Below are 22,873 nucleotides of genomic sequence, written 5' to 3' on the forward strand. Positions count from 1 at the left end.
TTGTAATGAAGAAACAAACACATTGAGACACATCTAAGCTACTGTAGGAGCAAGATTCAAATCTAGGCTGACCGATTCTGCAGCCACACTCACTCTGTATTGTATACGTAGTCAATCCATGAACATCATACAACAGTAATAAAGATTTCATTTCTGAAGTCACTATAAAATACAGTGGGTGTGCCGGGCGTGGTGGCTCACGCCTGTAATCCCAGCACTTTGGGAGGCAGAGGCGGGTGGATCACGAGGTCAGGAGATCAAGACCATCCTGGCTAACACGGTGAAACCCCGTCTCTACTGAAAATACAAAAAAAATTAGCCGGGCGAGATGGCGGACGCCTGTAGTCCCAGCTGCTCGGGAGGCTGAGGCAGGAGAATGGCGTGAACCTGGGAGGCGGAGCTTGCAGTGAGCCGAGATCGCGCCACTGCACTCCAGCCTGGGTGACAGAGCAGACTCGTCTCAAAAAAAAAAAAAAAAAAAAAAATACAGTGGGTGCATTATTAGAAATCCTAATCCAATCACCACGGTAGAGAAATGTTTGGAATTTATACTCTTCTTCTACCCTACATTTCTAGTAGTATTTTAGGCAGCACATGGTTCAGGAGTTTGGGTGAAACTTTTTCTTTTTTGGAAAAACAAATAAATGTCAGACTAGGTTACTTGACTGTTGTCAAATTTATTACACAAAAAAGCTCTGTATCATTTTGGACAAGTTGCTTCCTTAGGGCTCAAATGTAAATTAAGGGTGTTGAACTAAATTATCTATTTCAGACCTAACTATGTTCTAATTCTAGCCCATCGATCAATCAACCAACAAGCAGCCTTCCCTGACAATCATTTCTTCCCCTCCCCTGTATCCACATCTCAAAGGCATTAGCAGGAGCTGAGTCCAGCTCCCAACAAATGCAGACATTTCTTCAACAGTAGGAGTTCTAAAGTTAGATCTGCATTCAGATTCAAATTTATCTGACTAAATGCTTGGCCTCAGGCAATTTCCAGCTTCTCCATGACTAGATGTGTTCCTCTTTAAAATGAAGATTAAAAATAATAACAATGCCTAATTCATTGGAGAAATTAAATCAAATAACAAATGTAAACCTCTTAGAACAGCGGCAGCACATCCTGGTGTTCACTCTTCAATAAATATAGTAGCTAGTAGGCAATTCACTGTCATCTGATAAGTCTGCTACTTCACTATGATACACAACCCTATGTCTTGTCATCTTTTATTTTTAACACTTATCAGTGCCTTCCACTAGGAAGAACTCACAATTTGTTATGTAAAAACAATGACACTGAAATGTATCCACTAGATCTGGCCATTGGAACATCATCGGTGAGCTAAGCCAAATCAGATTTAGTGAAAGTTTTGGGGAGCTGCAACAGGATATTATCTGACCACAGTGCTTGAGAGATGTGAGCAAAGACAGAAGTAACTACTAGTTTGAGAAATTTGTTCTCGATGAGGGGAGAGAGTAGACAGTGTATGATATGTGGTCAAGGAAAGGTTCTTCTTGAAATGAGAAATACGGAGTACATTTATTGTCAAAAGGAAAAAGCAAATAGAATGGGAGACATTAACAATCTTACAGCAAAACACCACAGACTGAAAGATCAAGCCCTCAGAAAAGAATGAGACCTAGAAAACGGGGGAAAAGGACTTGTTTGCCACACCTGAAATCCCAACACTTTGGGAGGTTGAGGCGGGAAGACTGCTCAGGCCCAGGAGTTTGAGACCAACCTGGGCAACATAGGAAGGCACCATCTCTACCAAAAAAAAAAAAAATTTAATTAGTTGCACAGCATGCCTGTAGTCCCGGCTACTACAGAGGCTGAGGTGGGAGCCTGGGAGGTCGAGGCTGCAGTGAGTTGTGACTGCATCACTGCACTCCAGCTTGGGGACACAGAAAGACCCTATTTCCTACCATCAAAAAAAAATAAAAAATAAAAAATAAAAAATATATATATACCTTTTTCAGGAATAAGACACCTTTTATTAGACCTTAAGCACCACAGCTCAAGCCTGTAATCTCAACACTTCGGGAGACAAGGAGGAAGCATCACTTGCTTGACCAGCCTGAACAACACAGTGAAACCCTACCTCTAAAAAACCAAAAAGAGATTAGAGGAAAGATGTAAGCATTGGCACACTTATCGTTAAGTTTATAAATCAGACTACAAGAAATTGCAAGAATTTGTACCTGACAGCCTCTATGACAAAGGGGGACTACAACATTAACTTAGAACAAGAGGCTGAAAATTTCGTAGGTAGAGAATTTTAGAGACTGGTCTAAGTCGGAGACATCTGTGAAGAGGAATGGGGAAACAAATCAAAGTCAACAGAGCAGCATAAAAAGTCCGACATGAGTTGAGAGTTGATAAAGCTGAGCAAAGATATACTGGGATTTGTCATATAATTTTCTCTAGTTTTACATATATTTGAAAGTTTCCATAATAAAAAGAGTAAGAAGGGCCGGGCGCGGTGGCTCAAGCCTGTAATCCCAGCACTTTGGGAGGCCGAGACGGGCGGATCACGAGGTCAGGAGATCGAGACCATCCTGGCTAACACGGTGAAACCCCGTCTCTACTAAAAAATACAAAAAATTAGCCGGGCGAGGTGGCGGCGCCTGTAGTCCCAGCTACTCGGGAGGCTGAGGCAGGAGAATGGCGTAAACCTGGGAGGCAGAGCTTGCAGTGAGCTGAGATCCGGCCACTGCACTCCAGCCTGGGCGACAGAGCGAGACTCCGACTCAAAAAAAAAATAAAATAAAAAAAAAAAATAAAAAGAAAATCACAATGAGATGGCACTAACACATCCACCAGAATAGTCAAAATGAAAGAAGGCCATGATGAGGATGTACAGCAACTGGAACTTTCTTAACTTTCTTTTCTTTTTTCTTTTTTTTTTTTTTTGAGACAGAGTCTCACTCTGTCGTCCAGGCTGGAGTGTAATGGCACAAACTCAGCTCAATGCAACCTCCGCCTCCCTGGTTCAAGTGATTCTCCCTGCCTCAGCCTCCTGAGTAGCTGGGATTACGGTGCCTGCCACCACAACTGACCAATCTTTGTATTTTTAGTAGAGATGGGGTTTCGCCACTCTGGCAAGGCTGGTCTTCAACTCCTGACCTCGGGTGATCCACCCGCCTCAACCTCCCGAAGTGCTGGGATTACAGGCATGGGCCCACCACGCCTGACCGCAACTGGAACTTCCATACTCTTTGATCAAAGTGTCAACTGGTACAATTAGCTTTGGAAAACTGACTGGCAGTATCAATCAAAGCGAAACTTATGTATAACCTACAGGACTCAGAAATTTCATTGATAGGTAGAAATTTATGTGCACATGCATGAAAACACATGTAGGATGTCACAGTAGTATTTTCTTTTTTCTTTTTGTTGAGACTGAGTCTCGCTCTGTCACCCAGGCTGTGGTGCAATGGCACAATCTCGGCTCACTGCAACCTCTGCCTCCTGGGCTCAAGTGATTCTCCTGCCTCAGCCTCCCTAATAGTTGGGATTACAGGGTGTGCTACCTTGTCCGGCTAATTTTTGTGTTTTTAGTAGAGACGGGATTTCACCAGGTTGACCAGGTTGGTCTCAAACTCCTAACCTCAAGTGATCCGCCCACCTCCGCCTCCCAAAGTGCTGGGATTACAGGCGTGAGCCACTGAGCCCGGTCTTCACAGTAGTAATTTCATAATGGCAAAAAAGCTGGGAAAAAGGGTCCATCAGTAGAATAAATAAATCAATTGTGGTACAATCACATAATAGAATACCACACAGCAATGCAAACAAATAAAACAAAGCTACACAACATAAATCATCTTACAAACATGAGAAGTAAAACAAGTTAGACAAAAAACACAAACTGTAGAATTCTATTTATAGAAAATGTTAACACTAATCTACGCTGTTAGAAATCAGAAAAGAATGGAAAAAAGAGTGAAGGAGGCCAGGCGTCGTGGCTCACGCCTGTAATCCCTGCACTTCAAGAGGTCAAGGCAGGTGATCACTTGAGGTCAAGAGTTCGAGACCAGTCTGGCCAGTATGGTGAAACCCCGTCTCTAATAAAAAATACAAAAAAAATTGGTCTGGCATGGTGGCATGCGCCTGTAGTCCCAGCAACTTGGGAAGCTGAGGGAGGACAATCGCTTGAAACTAGGAGGCGGAGGTTGCAGTGAGCTGAGATAGAGCCACTACACTCCAGCCTGGGCAACAGAGCAAGACTCCATCTCAATTAAAAAAAAAAAAAAAAAGAAAAAGAAAAATAGTAAAGGAAGATAGGAAGGGGCATGACAGGGCTTCTGAGACGTGGGTTGGGTTCTATTTCTGGATCTGGTTGCTAGGTATGTAGGTATGGCCACTTTGTGACAATGCTCTACCCCGTACGTTTATAAAAATTAATGCTCTAAACTGTGTGGTCTTCTGTGCATGTCATAATTTCAATTAAAAGCTTTACTTAAAAATAAATTTTAGAATATCTGAAAGAATAAGCAACAAAAAAGTAAATTTAAATTATCTTTGTGTTAAATACATAATATTCTAATGTTTCATTAATATACTTAAAATTAAGACAAAAAGGCAGCCGGGTGCGGTGGCTCACACCTGTAATCCCAGCACTTTGGGAGACCAAGGCGGGTGGATCACTTGAGGTCAGGAGTTCGAGACCAGCCTGGCCAACATGGCAAAACCCTATCTCTACTAAAAATACAAAAATTAGCAGGGCATGGTGGCGCACACCTGTAATCCCAGCTCTTCAGTAGGCTGAGGCATGAGAATCATTTGAACCCAGGAGGCAGAGCTTGCAGTGAGCTAAGATCATGCCACTGCACTCCAGCCTGGGAGAGAGAATGAAACTGTCTCAAAAAAAAAAAGCCGAGTGCAGTGGCTCAAGTCTGTAATCCCAGCACTTTGGTAGGCTAAGGCGAGCAGATCACGAGGTCAGGAGTTCAAGATCAGCCTGACCAACATGGTGAAACCCCGTCTCTGCTACTAAAATTATCTGGGAATGGTGCCGGGCACCTGTAATCCCAGCTACTCAGGAGGCTGAGGGAGGAGAATCACCTGAACCAGGGAGGGGGAGGTTGCAGTGAGCCTAGATGGCGTCACTGCACTCCAGCCTAGGTAAGAGTGAGACTCTGTCTCAAAAAAAAGGCAAAAAGTCTAGTCAAATTGGACAATAAAAAGTACCTCCCCAATCCACAGAGCTGTGCATCACAGTCCGTGAGCAGGAGCAAAGAAACTGCCTGTAGAACTGATCCACAACAGGAATGGGAGCTGGAGTCTGACCAGGATTAGTGACGAAATTCTGGTTTTAAAGTAGCCAGAAGACCAGTAGGGGTTTGAGGGTTGGGGAAGGATCTGGAGGCCTCACTGATATAAAGGAGAAGGCGTGATGCAGAGTGAGAAAGCTGGGATGTGTGATTAGAGTTCAAAATTTTAGAAGTGAAGATCTAAGAATTAAAGGGTCTCTGGTTGGTTGGGCATGGTGCCTCACGCTTGGAATACCAGCACTTTGGGAGGCCAAGGCAGGCGGATCACCTGAGATCGGGAGTTCAAGACCAGCCTAACCAACATGGAGAAACCCTGTCTCTACTAAAAATACCAAAAATGAGCCGGGTGTGGTGGCGGCACCTGTAGTCCCAGCTACTCGGGAGGCTGAGGCAGGAGAATGACGGGAACCCGGGAGGCGGAGCTTGCAGTGAGCTGAGATTGCACCACCGCACTCCAGCCTGGGCGACAGGGCAAGACTCCATCTCAAAACAACAACAACAACAAAAAAGCATAAGGAGAGCATTGCCTAAATAAAATTGCTTTAAAAAATCACTATATTTGAAAGGTCAAGAAAATGTGGTGTAAGGATGTTAGAAAAGTGCATTATAAAATGTAAATACTAAAATGCCAGATAACGCTGGGGGAGGGGGTGAATATGAAGCTGAGCATTTCTTGTCAACAAGGAGAAGCAGGCTGCATTCCAGCCTGAGCGACAGAGCGAGACTCCATCTCAAAAAAAAAAAAAAAAAAAAAAACACAACAAGGAGAAGCAACTACAAGTTAGGTATCAGCAGAGGGCAGAAGTCTCAGAGGATGAGGGGTTCCCAGGGTGGAAGGAAAAATGGTTTAGAGATGCCAGTTAAGGCATGGAAGGAATAATCAGAATACCTTACATTTTTAGATAGCATATCTGCTATGATCCCTGCCTTGCTCTGCCTGGTACCATAGTTGCAAGAATAACTGTCTGACTCCTCCCTCTGGATTTAAGCTTGCCAAGAGTACTGGAATGGTGTGTTACTCATTTAAATCTCCTGAAGCAACTATTACAATGCCTTGCCCATAAGTACATACTATATTACTTATTTGCCCTCAAACTTCCACAGGAATTGAGGCTGCTTATCAGAAATATTTAATACAAATTTACAATGGAAAATCAGATAAGGGGAGCTACAAAGTAAACATCCTGGCAGAGATTTGCTGAACTAGATTGTGACTCAACCCTTCCCCACCCCCCTCACACACAGACATACTCAATTTGGGGGAGCCTTCAAATTCCAATTCTAATCAAAATCATCATTCTTCTTGGCCGGTCCAAAAGTAGTGAATTATTTCAATCAATTGTTCAGTTACAGATCCAACTCTTTGTTCTTCTCTTTCCCCCCTTCTCACTACTGCACTTCACTAGTCATAAGAAAAATTATTCTCCTTTTCAGCTGAAATAGCTATTACCTTCCCCATATTCTCTACTACATAGATCCTAATTTCAGAATTCTCTGGCAAAATAAATGCAAGTAGGGTATTTTGCATTATGGGTAAGGCAGATCAGTTGCCATGGTGAATATTTTCATCACCTTCATAGAATAATATGTATCACACTCCATATAAGGAAATCTTCCTTTGCCTCCTCGCTCATAGAAAACTTGCAGCTCGCTTCTCTTCCTCTTCAATTAACATGAGACAGGAAAAGTGACTATTTCGCAAAACAAAAACAAAAAACCAAAACCCACCCAGATGAAGTGTCTTATAAAGATGTGATCACAGAAAATAAGAAATCCAAGAAACAGACACACGTTATTAGCAAAATGAGCAAATAGTGTATTTCCTTATAGAAAAATCCTGAAGTTAATGAAGAAAAAGTTAACTCCAGTAAGAAAATTATCCCTGTTGTGAGCATGTCTGACTTGATTGCCTCAATCTTGGTATAAATTCCTCTTTAATATCTCTAAGCAAATTCATATTTCCCCAGCAACCATTACCTGGGGCCATTCTATCCTGCTTTTTTTGCACCTCTCCATAAATACATTTATTTCCTCCATAGGCAACTTAAAAATATAATTCTTATGCATATACTTTTCTGCTGTATACTCAAGATGTGATTGCCTTTAACTATGGAATAAGGAGAGCTGATGTGATTTTGTGTGCCTGTAACAAATGTTCTGATGATTACAAGAGATTAAGTAAGAAATAAGAAACTTTGGCCGGGCGCGGTGGCTCAAGCCTGTAATCCCAGCACTTTGGGAGGCCGAGATGGGCGGATCATGAGGTCAGGAGATCGAGACCATCCTGGCTAACACGGTGAAACCCCGTCTCTACTAAAAAATACAAAAAACTAGCCAGGCGAAGTGGCGGGTGCCTGTAGTCCCAGCTACTGGGGAGGCTGAGGCAGGAGAATGGCGTGAACCCGAGAGGAGGAGCTTGCAGTGAGCTGAGATCCGGCCACTGCACTCCAGCCTGGGCGACAGAGCGAGACTCCGTCTCAAAAAAAAAAAAAAAAAAAAGAAATAAGAAACTTTGTTTTAGCTCATCGCTAAGAGGAAATAAATACTATGTGACAAAAAATAACGATTTTAGAAGTAAAATCTCATGAGAACTATTCCAAAGGCATGTTCCATTTGAGAAAGCTGTTTTGATGGCACACTGCCCCCATGCTTTTCCAGGTTAAACGTTAGAGGACAATGGTGGAAGGTGACAGGAACTAAAGCTCCCAGTGCTGACCAATACAGTAGCTGCTGGCACTTGAAACATGGCTAGTGCAAATGAGATGTGCTGTAGATCAAACACTAACTAGATTCTGGCAAAGTACAAAAACATTTTAATATCTCAATATTTTGCATTTGACTATATATGGAAAGAAGCATATTTTGTATGTTTTGTGTAAACAACATATATTCAGTTTCACTTCACATTTTTCTTTTTGCCTTTTAATGTGGCTACTAGCAAATTTTAAATTACATATGTGGCTTGCGTTATATTTCCGTTGGACAGCACTGTTCTACACCAATGCCACAACTGCCTCAGCTTTAGAACTTGCTTCCTATACATGAGAATAATATGATGTGTCCTTTCTATCCCAAGGTTAAGAGAGTGGCTCTAAATGAGATGTATGTGCAATTGTCTTTAAAAATAAGATATGATCACTTTGCTTGTCCAGTTTTATAAGTCCATTCTAGAAGTATCAGATTTCCACTGTACAACTGAGTAAGTTAAGAGTCTTCTCAACTCTTCCTGCAGAACTACCCTGGCACAAAACAAAGTCAAAAGTTTGTGTCTGGTCCTTGAGAGAAATCTCCCATGGGAACTGTCCAGTATTCAAAAGTTTAAAATACTTGTGAGACCGGCCGGGTGCAGTGGCTCACGCCTATAATCCCAGCACTTTGGGAGGCCGAGACGGGCAGATCACGAGGTCAGGAGATCAAGACCATCCTGGTTAACACGGTGAAACCCCGTTTCTACTAAAAATACAAACGGGTGGATCACGAGGTCAGGAGATCGAGACCATCCTGGCTAACACGGTGAAACCCCGTCTCTACTAAGAAATACAAAAAACTAGCCGGGCGCGGTTGTGGGCGCCTGTAGTCCCAGCTACTCGGGAGGCTGAGGCAGGAGAATGGCGGGAACCCGGGAGGCGGAGCTTGCAGTGAGCTGAGATCCGGCCACTGCACTCCAGCCTGGGTGACAGAGCGAGACTCCGTCTCAAAAAAAAAAAAAAAAAATAAATAAATAAATAAATAAATAAATAAATAAAAATAAAATAAAATAAAATACTTGTGAGAGACACTGAAGAGAGTAAGTGATGATCACTCCAACAATTGAACAAAGGTGGGGGCTAAACAAATTTGGTTCATTGTATGTCCCTTGAGATTCCTTGAGAGAACGTCAAATGTGCAGTCAAACCACACTTCCTCCGACAATGTCTAAAATTCACACAGAACACACCTCTTAACTATGGGAAAGTGAAAAAATCACGGCAATGAGTTATGTTGTTTCTTCCTAAAATCTTAACACACTTTTATTTCTTAAGAAGTAAATGAAATTAAAATCATTCCCATTCCAGTGAGAAATATCTTTGAAAGAATAAAAATGATTTTAACGTTTCCAGATAAATTTGTATTTTCTTAGTATGTATCAATGCTGGTTAATTTGTTAATCCTTTTTCTCACCAAGTACCAAAGAACAAACTGAACCATACCACTGATCTCACACCTACCCTAAAAATATTGTTAATCTCCTTCCCTTTTCCTATCTTCCCTTTTTTTATAAATAGATCAAGAAACAGTCTTCTTCTGCAAGCACCCTGCCAGTTGAAATACACTACAAATACTGCTGAGTCAAGTAAAACTCAAAGGCTTAATTTAAGTCTAATTGGCTAACTTTTTTCGGACACAGGGTTTCACACTGTCGCCCAGGCTGGAGTGCAGTGGTGCAGTCATAGCTCACTGCAGCCTTGAACCTCCTGGGCTCAAGTAATCCTCCTACCTCAGCTTCTCAAATTGCTGGGGCTACAAGAATGTGCCACCACACCTGGCTAATTTTTGTATCACACGCAGCTAATTTTTGTATTATTTGTAGAGACGAGGTCTTGTTATGTTGCCCAGGCTAGTCTTGGGCTCAAGAGATTCTCCCACCTCAGTCTTCCAAAGTGCTGGAATTACAGGTGTGTGCCACCACTCCCAGCCTCTAAGTGGCTCTTTTTTTTTTTTTTTGAGATGGAGTCTTGCTCTGTCGCCCAGGCTGGAGTACAGCAGCACGATCTCGGCTCACTAAAGCCTCTGCCTCCAGGGTTCTAGCAATTCTCCAGCCTCAGCCTCCTGGGTAGCTGGGATTACAGGCGCACACCACCACGTCCAGCTAAATTTTGTATTTTTAGTAGAGACAGGGTTTCACCATGTTGGCCAGGCTGGTCTTGAATGCTGGACCTCAGGTGATCTGCCTGCCTTAGCCTCCCAAAGTGCTGGGATCACAGGCGTGAGCCACTGCACCTGGCCCTGGGTAACTATTGAAAAAAAGAATGGGTGAGGCAACAAGGTGAGGGAAGAAAGACAAGTGGGAAGGCACAGAAGAGAGCAATGCAGGCTGTGCACAGTGGCTCATATGCGTAATCCCGGCACTTTGGGAGGCTGAGACGGGTGGATCACCTGAGGTCAGAAGTTCAAGACCAGGCTGGCCAACATGGCAAAACCCCATCTCTACTAAAAATACACACACACACACACACACACACAAAATCAGCTGGGCATGGTGGCGAGCGCCTGTAATCCCAACTACTTGGGAGGCTGCGGCAGAAGAATTGCTTGAAGTCGGAGGGCGGAGGTTGCAGTGAACCGAGATCATGCCACTGCACTCCAGCCTGAGCAATGGAGCAAGACTCTATCTCAAAAAAAAAAAGAAAGAAAGAAAGAAAGAAAAAGAGCCAACCTAAATCCAAACCCAACTGAACAATTATTATTTTAGATTATTAGGTTTGTTTTCTTAAGAAACACAGATGAAAGTCAGTAAGATAAACCCATAAGGTCATTCTGGTTGGATAATTTCATAATTGCTTTCTGGGTTGTTTTAATAATTATCTTATTTTAATAATTTAATAATTATCTTCACGTCCACTATTTGCTAGCCACCAAATAAACTGAATCCAAAGTTCCCAGCCTCAATTATTTCCTTTATTTAATGACAGAAAGCATCAACTCTCATCTGATGACTTCTATGACAGAGGAAAGGTGGAAACAAGGGAAGCGGGAAGAACTGGCTGCAAGTAAGGAAACTAAATGTGAGTGGTGACATAAACTCCACTGCTGAACACCTGGCAAAGCTGACACGAAGCTGACCTGTGTAGGACACAGAGCCAGCCCTGCTCACCTCTTCCATGAGGTACCTATTCTTGATCTTCAAACGCTTTCTCCTCTAGGTACTTCCCAAGCCTACAAACATGAATTTCCGTCTAGCATAAGTTTCCCCACTTATGCAATGAACATGCCCTGTGCCATATACTGGGAATACAACGTAAATAGTCCCTGACCTATGAAATGTACATTCTGGCAAGAGAAAACAATGACAATATCGGCATGCTTGATAAGGGTTAGAACATGCTGCGGTAAGTAACAGGATGTGCCTGGAGGACAGGGTAAAGTTCACTCAACAGGAGGCCAATTATGAAAGCATCTCAACAAGCTGAAGAGATAATGGTATAACCTAGATTACAAGTAGTGGCTGGAGGGACACAACGATTTCAAAATTGGATGTGAGCAGGTGGGAAAATATGAAGGGCCAAGTAAGATACTCATATTTTCGCCTGGGCATTTTGGTGGCTGAAAATGCCAATTAATGTGAGAGAGAAGAGTGTGAAATGGAATCAGCTGGAGATGCCTGTGGGAAGTCTGTGTAGAGACGTTAAGTGGATGGTTTGATATGGGTAAAGGTGGAGAAGGGAGACTAGAAATGTACTGGAGACTATAGGCAAATAAACAGTAACTGCACCCATTCACTGAGAAACCTTGGCATTTATGGTACAAGAAGGAAATGGACCACACAAAGGGAAATGAGGAACAGCTCAAGAGCAAAAACTGTTCAATAGAGCCATTTGTTCTGAGGTTTAAGAGGCTGAAGGTGTGATGGGACCACCGGCTGTGGCCATAGTGTTAAATGCAATCTCCAGCAAATACAGTTTCAAAGAAGTAGAAGGGGACAAAAATTAGATTGAAAAGGATGGAAGAATTAGTGAGCATGAAAGAAAATAATGCAGTCAGTACATGCAGACCATTTTTTCCAGAAATCCGGTTAATAAAGAAAAATAAAGGCCAGGTGCGATGACTCACACCTGTAATCCTAGCACTCTGGGAGGCCAAGGTGGGTGGATCACCTAAGGTCGGGAGTTCGAGACCAGCCTGACCAACATGAAGAAACCCTGTCTCTACTAAAAATAAAAAATTAGCTGGGCATGGTGGTGCATGCCTGTAATCCCAGTTACTTAGGAGGCTAAGGCAGGAGAATTGGGAGGCAGAGGTTGAGGTGAGCCGAGATCGCGCCATTGCACTCCAGCCTGGGCAACAAAAGCAAAACTCCGTCTCAAAACAAAAACAAACGAAAAAAAAGGAAAGAAAAATAAGGCTGGGTGTCTGTAGTCCCAGCTACTTGGGAGGCTGAGGTAGAAGAACCACCTGAGCCCACTGCACTCCAGCCTGGGCAACAGAGAGAGACACTGTCTCAAAAAAATAAATAATTTAAAAATAAAAAATAAAGGAAAAGAGACAACAGTACTGAAGGGATATAAAGAGGGATAAATAAGCTTTGTTAAAGTTGATGGAATCCAGATATAACAGATGGGATAACAGAGTGACATCCCTGAGAAGCCAAAAGGTTCAAAGTTCAGGAATCGGCCTTCAGGAGAAATACCATGTTGTGCGCAAGAATGATGATGTGGACAAGACTGTAGATCTAGATGGAGGGAAGTTGACAGTCTTTATCTGCTGGCTTCCACCTTCTCCCCTGGGATATGCTACTGCCCTCTCGAATTAAGGCCACATACGCAAAGCTTCACTGTCAAACCACCTGCAAATGCGAAGTTTGCTTTTCACTCTCCACTTCCCTGATGCCCAATCCTCTATTAAAATTGGCACCTGGCCGGATGCATTGGTTCACACCTATAATCCCAGCACTTTGGGAAGCCAAGGCGGGTGGATCACCTGAGGTCAGGAGTTCGAGACCAGCCTGGTCAACATGGCGAAACCCCGTCTCTACTAAAAATTAGCCAGGCATGGTGGCAGGCGCCTGTAGTCCCAGCTACTCGGGAGGCTGAGGCAGGAGAATCGCTTGAACCCAGGAGGTGGAGGTTGCAGTGAGCTGAGATTGCACCACTGTACTCCAGCCTGGGTAACAGAACAAGACTCCATCTCAAAATAATAAAAATAAAAATAAAAATGTGGCTTCACTCTCACTTCTGCAGAACTGTCCTCCCCATGGGAACTTTCTGAATGTTCTCAACAGTCTCCCAGTGCTAAAACCCACTAGCCTCACTTTTGCATCAGTCTCTAGCACACCTTCATCCTCTAGGTCTCCTATATCCCCTATCACACCTTCTTGCTCCCAGCTGCTTCCTCATGTACTTATTAGAAGTTGATGTTTCCCCCGCCTCACATTTCACCTTCTCTCTTCTAGTCCTACCTGCATTTCCTCCTTCGCCTTACACAGATGCCACCTATCAGCTGTGAATTCTCAAGTCTGTATCACCAATGCCTGTCTTTCCTGAAATCCAGTCCTGTGTTGCAATCTGCCTACCAGATATCTTTTTACCTCCATCCCCCTCAGGCACCTCAAATACTACCTGTCCAAACTTAAGCTCATTGTCATCTCCCTAAAACCTGTTCCTTTTTATTTCCTGTAGGTTAGTGACATCATCATACGCTCAAGTCAGAAATCTCTCCAACTTTTTCGTGCCACTGATTGAAGCAACCAGATATCAGGTTCCACTACTATCTTCTTCAGAAAAGCTTCCCAGATCAAACTGGAAGCCCAACACTGTCCTGCTGTGTTTCAACAGGGACTGCTCATGTCCAGATCACCCCAGAGAATTCCTGTGTTAGCTCTATCAGTTCTGCTTTCCTCGAGAACCGCTACATAGCTACCATTCAACAGCAAAAACCTCAGTGTATAACCTCACTTCTCGACACTTCCACAAATGTCTTAGTACTGTGGGGGTTGGGGAGCATAACCCGACAGACCTGTCAGCTCCCACCAAGCTCTCAGTGCGGCTTTTAGATCTTTACCCACACAAAACGTGGTAAGCAGTGACATCAGGTAAAACTTGTTAAAATGCAAACTCACAAGCCCCACCTAGACTTCCCTGTAAGAATCATTCAGATGCACAAAGTTTGAGAAGCATTGGTTAGATGTTTTACACCCACTGAACTACTCAACTCCCAAGACATATCACACCCTTCAGATCTCTGTCTTTGCAAAAGCTGTACTATCTGATTGAAAAATTCTATCAAGGCTTTTACAACTTGCAATGTCATATTCTATTGTAGGGGCACCTAGCACACGGCTTTGCATAGTAGTATCAGTACCTTAAGTATCACTTAATTAACAGGTGAGTGTATTTGGAGAGTGAAGAGTGTCAGGTATTCAAATGGAAGTTGAATAGTTAGGCAGTTGGAAATAGTGGCCCAGGATTCAAAGGAGAGGTGGGCTGAGGTGCAAATATGTATATTATATATATATATAATATATCTACTAAATATTATATTAAATATATAGTATATATAATATATACTATATATAATAGAATACACACATATTTTTATAATTATATTATATATACTAGATATGATATAATACACATATATATATTTTTACAATTATATTATATATAATTATGTATTATATATAAAACATAATATATGTAATATATAGCATATTACATATAATATATATTATATATAACATGATGTTATATATAATATATAAAATAATACATGTAATATATAATATACAATAAATATATAATATATTATATATGTGCGTGCATATACATATATTCATTTATTTATTTATTTTAAGATGGAGTCTTGCTCTGTCACCCAGGCTGGAGTGTAGTGGCAGGATCTCAGCTCACTGAAACCCCAGCCTCCCAGGTTCAAGCAATTCTCCTGCTTCAGCCTCCTGGGTAGTTGGGATTACAGACGCATATTACCACACCTGGCTAATTTTTTAATTTTTGTATTTTTAGTACAGACAGGGTTTCACCATGTTGGTCAGGTTGGGAGCTGAAAATATTTTTAATTTACTATCAATACTTGGGAGATTACCATGATGGATACAAGAGGTCACCCAGGTTTAAGATCAAGATTGTCTATGGGCTAACCCATAAGGAAGGCTGACATTTAAGGCACCTATTTTAGAAGGTAGTAAAGGGCAGGTCAACAGGATGGGAAAGAACCAAAATAGGTGTCAAGGAGCTCCAAAGAGATAAACCAATTTGGCACATGCATTACTGTAACCTTTGGCAACTGAAACAGGAGGAAAAATAGAATGAGGTCAAAGATAAAGCAGAAGCTCAGCTTCTTTAGATTAAAAACTGACTCAGACATGACTAGTGGAATAATCACTCTAAGGACCATCTTTATTAGTTGAGAAGGGAGAGAGTGATGAACTGAAGAGAGCTCTATCATACACACAGGCCTAGTGGCAAAGAAGTTGAAAACTTTTAGTCATGCAAAAAGGACTTGCTCAACACTAGCTGTCTGCCAGGAGCCACAAGACCATGCAGGGACTGCAACCATGAATATAGGCAATGGTCCTGTCCTCTGATCTTGTGCAGTGAGTTAAGTTGGTAATTGACGGAGACCCCACAACAGACAGGATGAGGAAACAATGTAGGAGGCTTGCCTAGGAGGAGAGGCATCTTTTCCTCTGATGGTGGTATAATCGCAGGAATGAAAAGATTAAGAGGGGCATATGGAGAGGATAAAGATCACATCTTATCTTTTCTCTTTTTTAATGTAAAGCAAAGGCTACAGATAAAACGATAAGCATCTCACTTTACTCCTCAACAACTCTCAGATAGTAGAGCCCCTATTTGGTATTTTTCTGCTTTTTTGTTTTTTTTTTTTTTTTAGATGGAGGTTAGCTCTGTCGCCTAGACTGGAGTGCAGTAGCTGGATCTCAGCTCACTGCAAGCTCCGCCTCCCGGGTTCCCACCATTCTCCTGCCTCAGCCTCCTGAGTAGCTGGGACTACAGGCGCCCGCCACCTCGCCCGGCTAGTTTTTTGTATTTTTTAGTAGAGACGGGGTTTCACCGTGTTAGCCAGGATGGTCTCGATCTCCTGACCTCGCGATCCGCCTGTCTCAGCCTCCCAAAGTGCTGGAATTACAGGCTTGAGCCATCGCGCCCGGCCTGGTTTTTTTTTTTTTTTTTTCCTATTTTTCATTGACAAAAATTATATATGTTTATCTACATATAACATTATTTTGAAAGATGTGTGCCTTGTGAAATGGCTAAATCAAGGGAATTAACATATGCATTACCTCACATACTTTTTGTGGTGAGAACACTTAAAATTCACTCACAGCAATTTTCAAAAATATAATACATTGTTATTAACTATAGTCACCATGTTGGACAATGGATTTAATTTTGTATCCCTTGACCAACATCTACCCAACCCTCCCACCTCCAACCCCCATCACCTGCCCCAGGAGCCCCATTCTTGACATATAAGGCAACAGACACACAGTGAGGCTTAGCCACCATCAAATAGCTAACAAGGGGTTGGGAAACCAGACTTTTTTAGTTCCATTCATGTTGGCAACTGAAGAACACAACCCCAAACTTTGACAAGACCCCTGAGTAATGCTGATGCTGCACGTCCCTAGGCCACATTAGTTTACAATGTCAATCCAAGCCCTGAAGAATCCTAGGGTCCTCACGATGCCTCAAAGTATTCAAACTAAGACTATGACATTAAAGAGCTAAAAATAAAAGCCTTCAGTATTTGGCACACAGTCAAACCAACAGTAGGTTCTTAGTAAATGACAGATGACCAGTGGTAGTAAGAGCAAGTGGCTGCTGTAGAGGCAGAAGAGCATAGTGTGATGAGAGCACAGATTCAAGGCAAAACTGATCAAGGGTTTAATTTTACTACTACTGCTACTGCCTCTGCTTACTACTGCTACTACTACAGAATTACTAGTAATATGACTCACTAGTAGGCAGCCAATAAAAATACATCAAAAGGAGTCCCATCTGCAGCCAGAGTATACCACGAAACTCTTTCAGAGCTGGAGGAATATCTATCACTGATGGCATAATTTGAATATGAGTCTTTTCCTTGTTTTGCTAATGTAGGAGTCAATCATGTTAACAGTGAACTTGAGTTCATAACAATGCATTTCCTTTTTTTTTTTTTTTTTTTTGAGACGGAGTCTAGCTCTGCTGCCCAAGATAGAATGCAGTGGTGCGATCTCGGATCCCTGCAAGCTCCACCTCCCAGGTTCACGCCATTCTCCTGCCTCAGTCTCTCGAGTAGCTGGGACTACAGGCGCCCGCCACCACGGCCGGTTAATTTTTTGTATTTTTAGTAGAGACGGGGTTTCACCGTGTTAGCCAGGATGGTCTCGATCTCCTGATCTCGTGATCCACCCGCCTCGGCCTCCCAAAGTGCTGGGATTACAGGCGTGAGCCACTGCGCCCAGCCCATACCACTGCATTTCTAAATGGTCAGAAATATTTGAAGAAATAAAGCCATACATCAATTAGTCTGACCTGTTTCTTTCTTTTTTTTTTTTTTGAGACAGGGTCTCACTCTGTCGCCTAGGCTCGAGTGCAGTGTCATGATCGTGGCTCACTGCAGCTTCAACCTCCCAGGCTCAGGCAATCCTCCCATCTCAACCTCCCGAGTAGCTGGGACTATGACAAGAATCACTGCACCTAGTTAGTTCTTTTTTGAGTTTTGTTTTGTTGTATTTTTTGTAGAAATGGGGTCTCGCCATGTTGCCCAGGCTGGTCTCAGACTCCTAAACTCAAATGATCCTTCCCCTCTCAACCTCCCAAATTGCTGGGATTACAAGCACCGTGCCTGGCCTTAGCCGTTTCTTAAACTGAAAAACTGGAATAAAAATACTTGCCTTGTTTAGCTGAAGATAATGGCCCTTCGAGTAAATGCTCACTGTACCCATGTATACCTTAAGAGCACAAAGACTCTATGCATCAAAATATTATTTCTTAGAATTGTGCCTATCAAAGTGAGGCATTCCAAAAAACAAAAAAATTCAAAAAAAAATCCAAATAGCTAAATATTCCCGTTAAAACAACAACAACAACAACAACTAATCCCTGCCAGCACTTTGGGAGGCTGAGTCAGGCGGATCACCTGAGGTCGCGAGTTCGAAACCAGCCTGACCAACACGGTCTCTTACGAAAAATACAAAAATTAGCGGGGCGTGGTGGCGCTCGCCTGTACTCCCAGCTACTCAGTAGGCTGAAGCAGGAGAATCGCTTAAACCCGGGAGGCGGAGGTTGTGGTGAGCCAAAACCGCGCCATTGCACTCTAGCCTGGGCAACAAGAGCGAAACTCCATCTTAAAAAAAAAAAAAAAAGTTCCTCCACATAATTTATGTTCTTCCACTTTTCTGCTTTAGATGTGGTCTAGAACGCTTTTTGTTTTTTTTTCTCAGAGAACACACTGTGTTCTCAACTTCAACTTCAGGTTCGGCCTTGACCAAAAAAAAAAAAAAACCATGGTGGGAATGTACCTGCAAACTGGTTCTATGACCCTTCATCTTCTCCGGAAGAGTTACTTTGGACATTTCAGCCAGCCAAGTCTAAATGGTATTAATCAAAAAGGTGGAGGTAGTGCTATAGGCTCAGATCGAAGATTAGACTTGTTAATAGAATGTTCATCCCATGAGTAATGCTCACAGCTGTAGCATCCAACAATGGAATTAACATTTCAACAGGAAGCAGAGAGCCATCCCAACAGAAAGGGCCACTCTATCCTGCTTCAGAGCACCTAACAACAACCAAAAAAATACCCTTCCAGAGGCTATACTAAGTGCGCCTCCTGGGATCCCACCTATGGATTTTTAAAAATGAATTATTTGGTTATAAAACGCTTAGCTTGACAAGCAAGATCAGTTGGTTAAAACACTGACATGGAAACATGCGTTTTTTGAAGTGTCAAAATGATTATGCCTCCTAATGGTCCACGCATTTTTTATACGCCTTTTTCCCCCCTCCCAGAGAAAGGAGCAGTCGACCAACGTACTTGGCGAAGCCTCTAGCAATTACCCTGTACAACTCAGCCCGTCTTATCTCCAAAACGAACCGACACATTACAAACTCAAAAGCGAGGTCACTGAATTCTTTGCACTTTGCCCAAGGACTACAGAAACCAATGCTACATTTTTGCAGGAACCCACTTTTGATTTCCCACGGTCTACTTCACAATGTGCGTCTGGTTAGCAGCTCCTGCCTGGGCGAGCTGCTTCCAGGAGACTAAGAACGTCCAGGCTGGAGTTCGCTCAGCGTCTCTTTCCTAGAGATAGCCTGGCCGATCCGAGGCACGGGGCAGCTCCATGTGCATTGAATAATGGCGTTTGCAATTCAGCCTCCCCGCCTGGGCGATTCGACACCTGAAAACTCGTTGCCCAAGGCTTTTGAAATCGGGTAACGCTGGACGGAACCGACACGAAGGCTGACAAGGGAGACGGCGAGAGCAAAGAAAGGCAAGCCCGCACCGGGGCAGAGAATGCTACTGGAGAGCTGCGAGGCGCACCCAACACGCCGCGCCCGAGCCCCTCCGCCACCACCCCCCGCCGGGGGCTCGGTCCCCGGGCACTCCGCGCGCCCTGCGCGGCTCCCTCCGGTACGGCTCCACCCGGCCAGGCTGGTGCGCCCGGCCCCGCAAAAGCGCCCCTGTGCAATTCTGCCCGCCCCGCAGCCCCTGCAGTAGCGTCCCCAAATCGGGCCCGCCCCCTCCCCCATGCCCCATTGTTCCTGGGTGGCCGCGGGCAGCGAGCGCCCCCGGGCTGGGCGGGTGCTGAGGACCCCATGGCCCCCACTCACCCACGATTCCGCACAGGAGCAAGAAGCGCAGCAGGAGCGCCATGGTGGCTGCCGTGCCGTGGGCGGCGGCTGCAGGTACGCGGCTCTCGCTCCGGGTCCCAGGCTCCCCGCGCCTCGCGCGCTCCCGACTGGCTCGCGGCGGCGGCGGCACCTCTGCACCCTCCGCCCCTCCTCCCCGCCCCCGCTCGGCAGGTGAACTCGCGTCACTTCCGGCAGCGGCCGTGGCCCTGCTGCGAGCGCCGGCTTCTGCAGCCGCGTGGGGTTGCCTTGGCAACCGGGCGCGGCACTCCTCGGCCCCCGAGACGCTCCCGGCGCGGAACTCTCGGCCTCCAGGAGCGCGGCGTCGGAGGGCTCGGGCGGCCGTCTCCCACACTGCAAGCCTGCGCAGGGGTCCCCGCCTTCATCCCTTAAGCTAAATCAGGGTTTTGCGCGCGGGGGTGGGGCGCCCGTCTCCCAGATACTGAAATTGCGTTGGCGCCCTCCTTTAAGGCGAGGCACAGGGCACTCGGAGGGACCGCCTCTAGGGCGGCTCCTACCCTCCGCCCCGCTTACACCCACCCGTCCCACCCTTCGCGGTTTGCCCCAGGGGCAGGGACTCTGACCTCAGGCTCTCGGGATGCGACCTGGGCAGTCCCTGGCCTTCGCTCTCTTAACGAGTCGCGTGGGCTGACATAAAAGGCGCGAGAGGGCTTTTCTCCATCTCCAGTAAGGATAGAGCCCCTCTGCAGCTACCGATTTGGGAAATACCTGAGGTTTTTTCCACTTGCACATAAAGGCTGTTCTAGCCCTGAAGCTGGCTAGTAACGACGCTGTAGTCCCAGCTACTCCGGAGGCTGAGGTAGGCAGACAAATATTATCCAATATTAGTGAGTGAGCTTTGAAAGTGGGGCTCAGTAGGGGTAGTTAAAGGCGTCAGTTGGAGTGTGAATTGGAGATCTTGAAAGTTCTAGGCTGCTCTTCCAGATAACGTTTATTTATTTATAACTACATAGAGACTTTGGAGTGCCCCGACAGTTCCATAACAGGAGTGTATTGAAGAAGCGGTGGGTAAGAGCTTGTACCGCGGAGTGGGGCAGTAATTGGGCAGGTTTCATAGAAATGGCACCTACTTCGGGGTTGCTACGAAAGTTAAGTGAGATAATGCCCAGAAAATGCTTGGCACCCTGCCTGGCACATAGTTTTAATTAGCTTACACTTACTGAGTTCTTGCTTACAGGGTTCCTGCTTATGTGGTCTATAAGCTTACATCGTCTGTAAGTTCCTGCTTACTGTCTAGACTAAGCAGGAACCCCCGTAAGCAGAATTTAGTAAGTGGAAGCTAATAAAACTAATACTGGAAAATTCTTATTATACATTGAACCAGAAAAGAGAAAGAGCAAAGAAATCAGGTATCAGGAAGACCAAAATTGCTCAACTACAATTTAGCCTGGTGAGTTGCAATTCAGGCTGCACATTAAAATTACTTGGAGGACTTTTTAAAAATACTAGTGCCTGAGCCTTATCAGTGATTCTAATTTAACTTGATTTGAGGGGAATCCTGCTTTATGGCAGCCTAATAAATGACAGATGACCAGTGGTAATAAGAGGAAGTGGCTTTGCAAAATCTGTACCATCTGATTGTAAAGTTCTGCCAAAGCTTTTGCAACCTAGTAAGAGTTCAATACAGACGTAAGACAACATGAGTAACGGCTAGGGACTTCCTATTTGAGCAAACAGGAATTCTACTGGATATAATTGCATGTAAATAATATTTGGAATTTAAATTTTTACTCACCACACTAAATGAAATCAAGCAGAGAAGAGCAAGTATTGAAGTTGTTCATCTGTTTAACACTGTTCTACGAGAACTTTTCTTTCTTTCTTTCTTTTTTTTTTTTTTTTTTTGAGATAGAGTCCTTGCTCCGTCGCCCAGGTCGGAGTGCAGTGGCGCCATCTCGGCTCACTGCAACTTCCGCCTCCCAGGTTCAAGCGGTTCTTCTGCTTCAGCTTCCCGAATACCTGGGACTACAGGCGCGCGCCACCACGCCCGACTAATTTTTGTATTTTTAGTGTCGGGGGGGGGGGGGTCACCATATTGACCAGGCTGGTCTCGAACTCCCAGCACTTTGGGAGGTAAAGGTGGACGATCGCCTGAGCCCAGGAGTTCGAGACCATCCTGGGCCACATGGCAAGACCCCTATCTCTACTAAAAATAAAAAATGAGCCGGATGTGATAGTCCCAGCTATTCCGGAAGCTGAGTTAGGCAGACAAATATTATCCAATATTAGTTTTATTAGCTTCCACTTACTATGTGCAGGAACCCCCTAAACAGGATCTCAGTAAGTGGAGCTAATAAAGTGAGCCCAGGAGAGGGAGGTTGCAGAGAGCCGTGATCCAAGAAGGAGAAGGAAGAAGAAAGAAGAAGAAAAGAGGAGGAGGAAGAGAAGGAGAAATTACCCAAAAGGATTTAGGAGGGGGAGGGGGAGGAGGTGGGAGGGAGGAGGAAGGAGGAGGAAGAAGAGGAACAACAACTACCCAAAATGATTTTTATCTTAATCCCTTTCCTGGTACTTTTTCTTCTAATTCTTAGCTTTTGCCTCCTTCTATGTTAGGCATTTGCATACCTTTTAATCACTTTTCTTGTTCTAAATACTGCTAGAAGTCTGAAAAAGCACATTTTTTTTTGGTCTTCATCACTCCTGAAAGCACATAGTAGGTTCTCAAGTATTTCTCAAGTTGAATTGAATGTTTATTTTCTATGGCAATTAGTTAATAAAATTTAAATATCTGTGCAATAACAAATCATTACACCTTAAATATATCTTTTCAGAATGTGCTTTTTTGGGAGGGGGCAACAGAATCTTGCTCTGTCGCCCAGGCTGGAGTACAGTGGCGTGATCTTGGCCCACTGCAACCTCCGCCTCCTGAGGTGATTCTCCTGCCTCAGCCTCCTGAGTAGCAGGGACTACAAGTGCGCTCCACCACGCCTGGCTAATTTATGTAGAGACAGGGTTTCCCCATGTTGGCCAGGATGGTCTCCATCTTCTGACCTCAGGTGATCCGC

At 44.2% G+C, this 22,873-nt stretch overlaps 1 protein-coding gene across 2 annotated transcripts in view; it reads right to left on the bottom strand.

Annotated features, from left to right (window-relative positions):
- CXADR (CXADR, Ig-like cell adhesion molecule) overlaps positions 1-20,164 on the bottom strand; it is a 79,113-nt gene extending 58,949 nt beyond the window's left edge. For both annotated transcript variants that reach the window (XM_025379059.1, XM_025379058.1), the window contains exon 1: positions 19,830-20,164. In XM_025379059.1, the coding sequence (XP_025234844.1) occupies positions 19,830-19,872 (43 nt within the window). In that variant the 5' untranslated portion in view covers positions 19,873-20,164. The remainder of the gene's footprint in view (positions 1-19,829) is intronic.
- Between the last annotated feature and the right edge of the window lie 2,709 nt (positions 20,165-22,873).

Source organism: Theropithecus gelada, chromosome 3 (genome assembly GCF_003255815.1).
Source record: "Theropithecus gelada isolate Dixy chromosome 3, Tgel_1.0, whole genome shotgun sequence".
Classification (NCBI taxonomy): domain Eukaryota; kingdom Metazoa; phylum Chordata; class Mammalia; order Primates; family Cercopithecidae; genus Theropithecus; species Theropithecus gelada.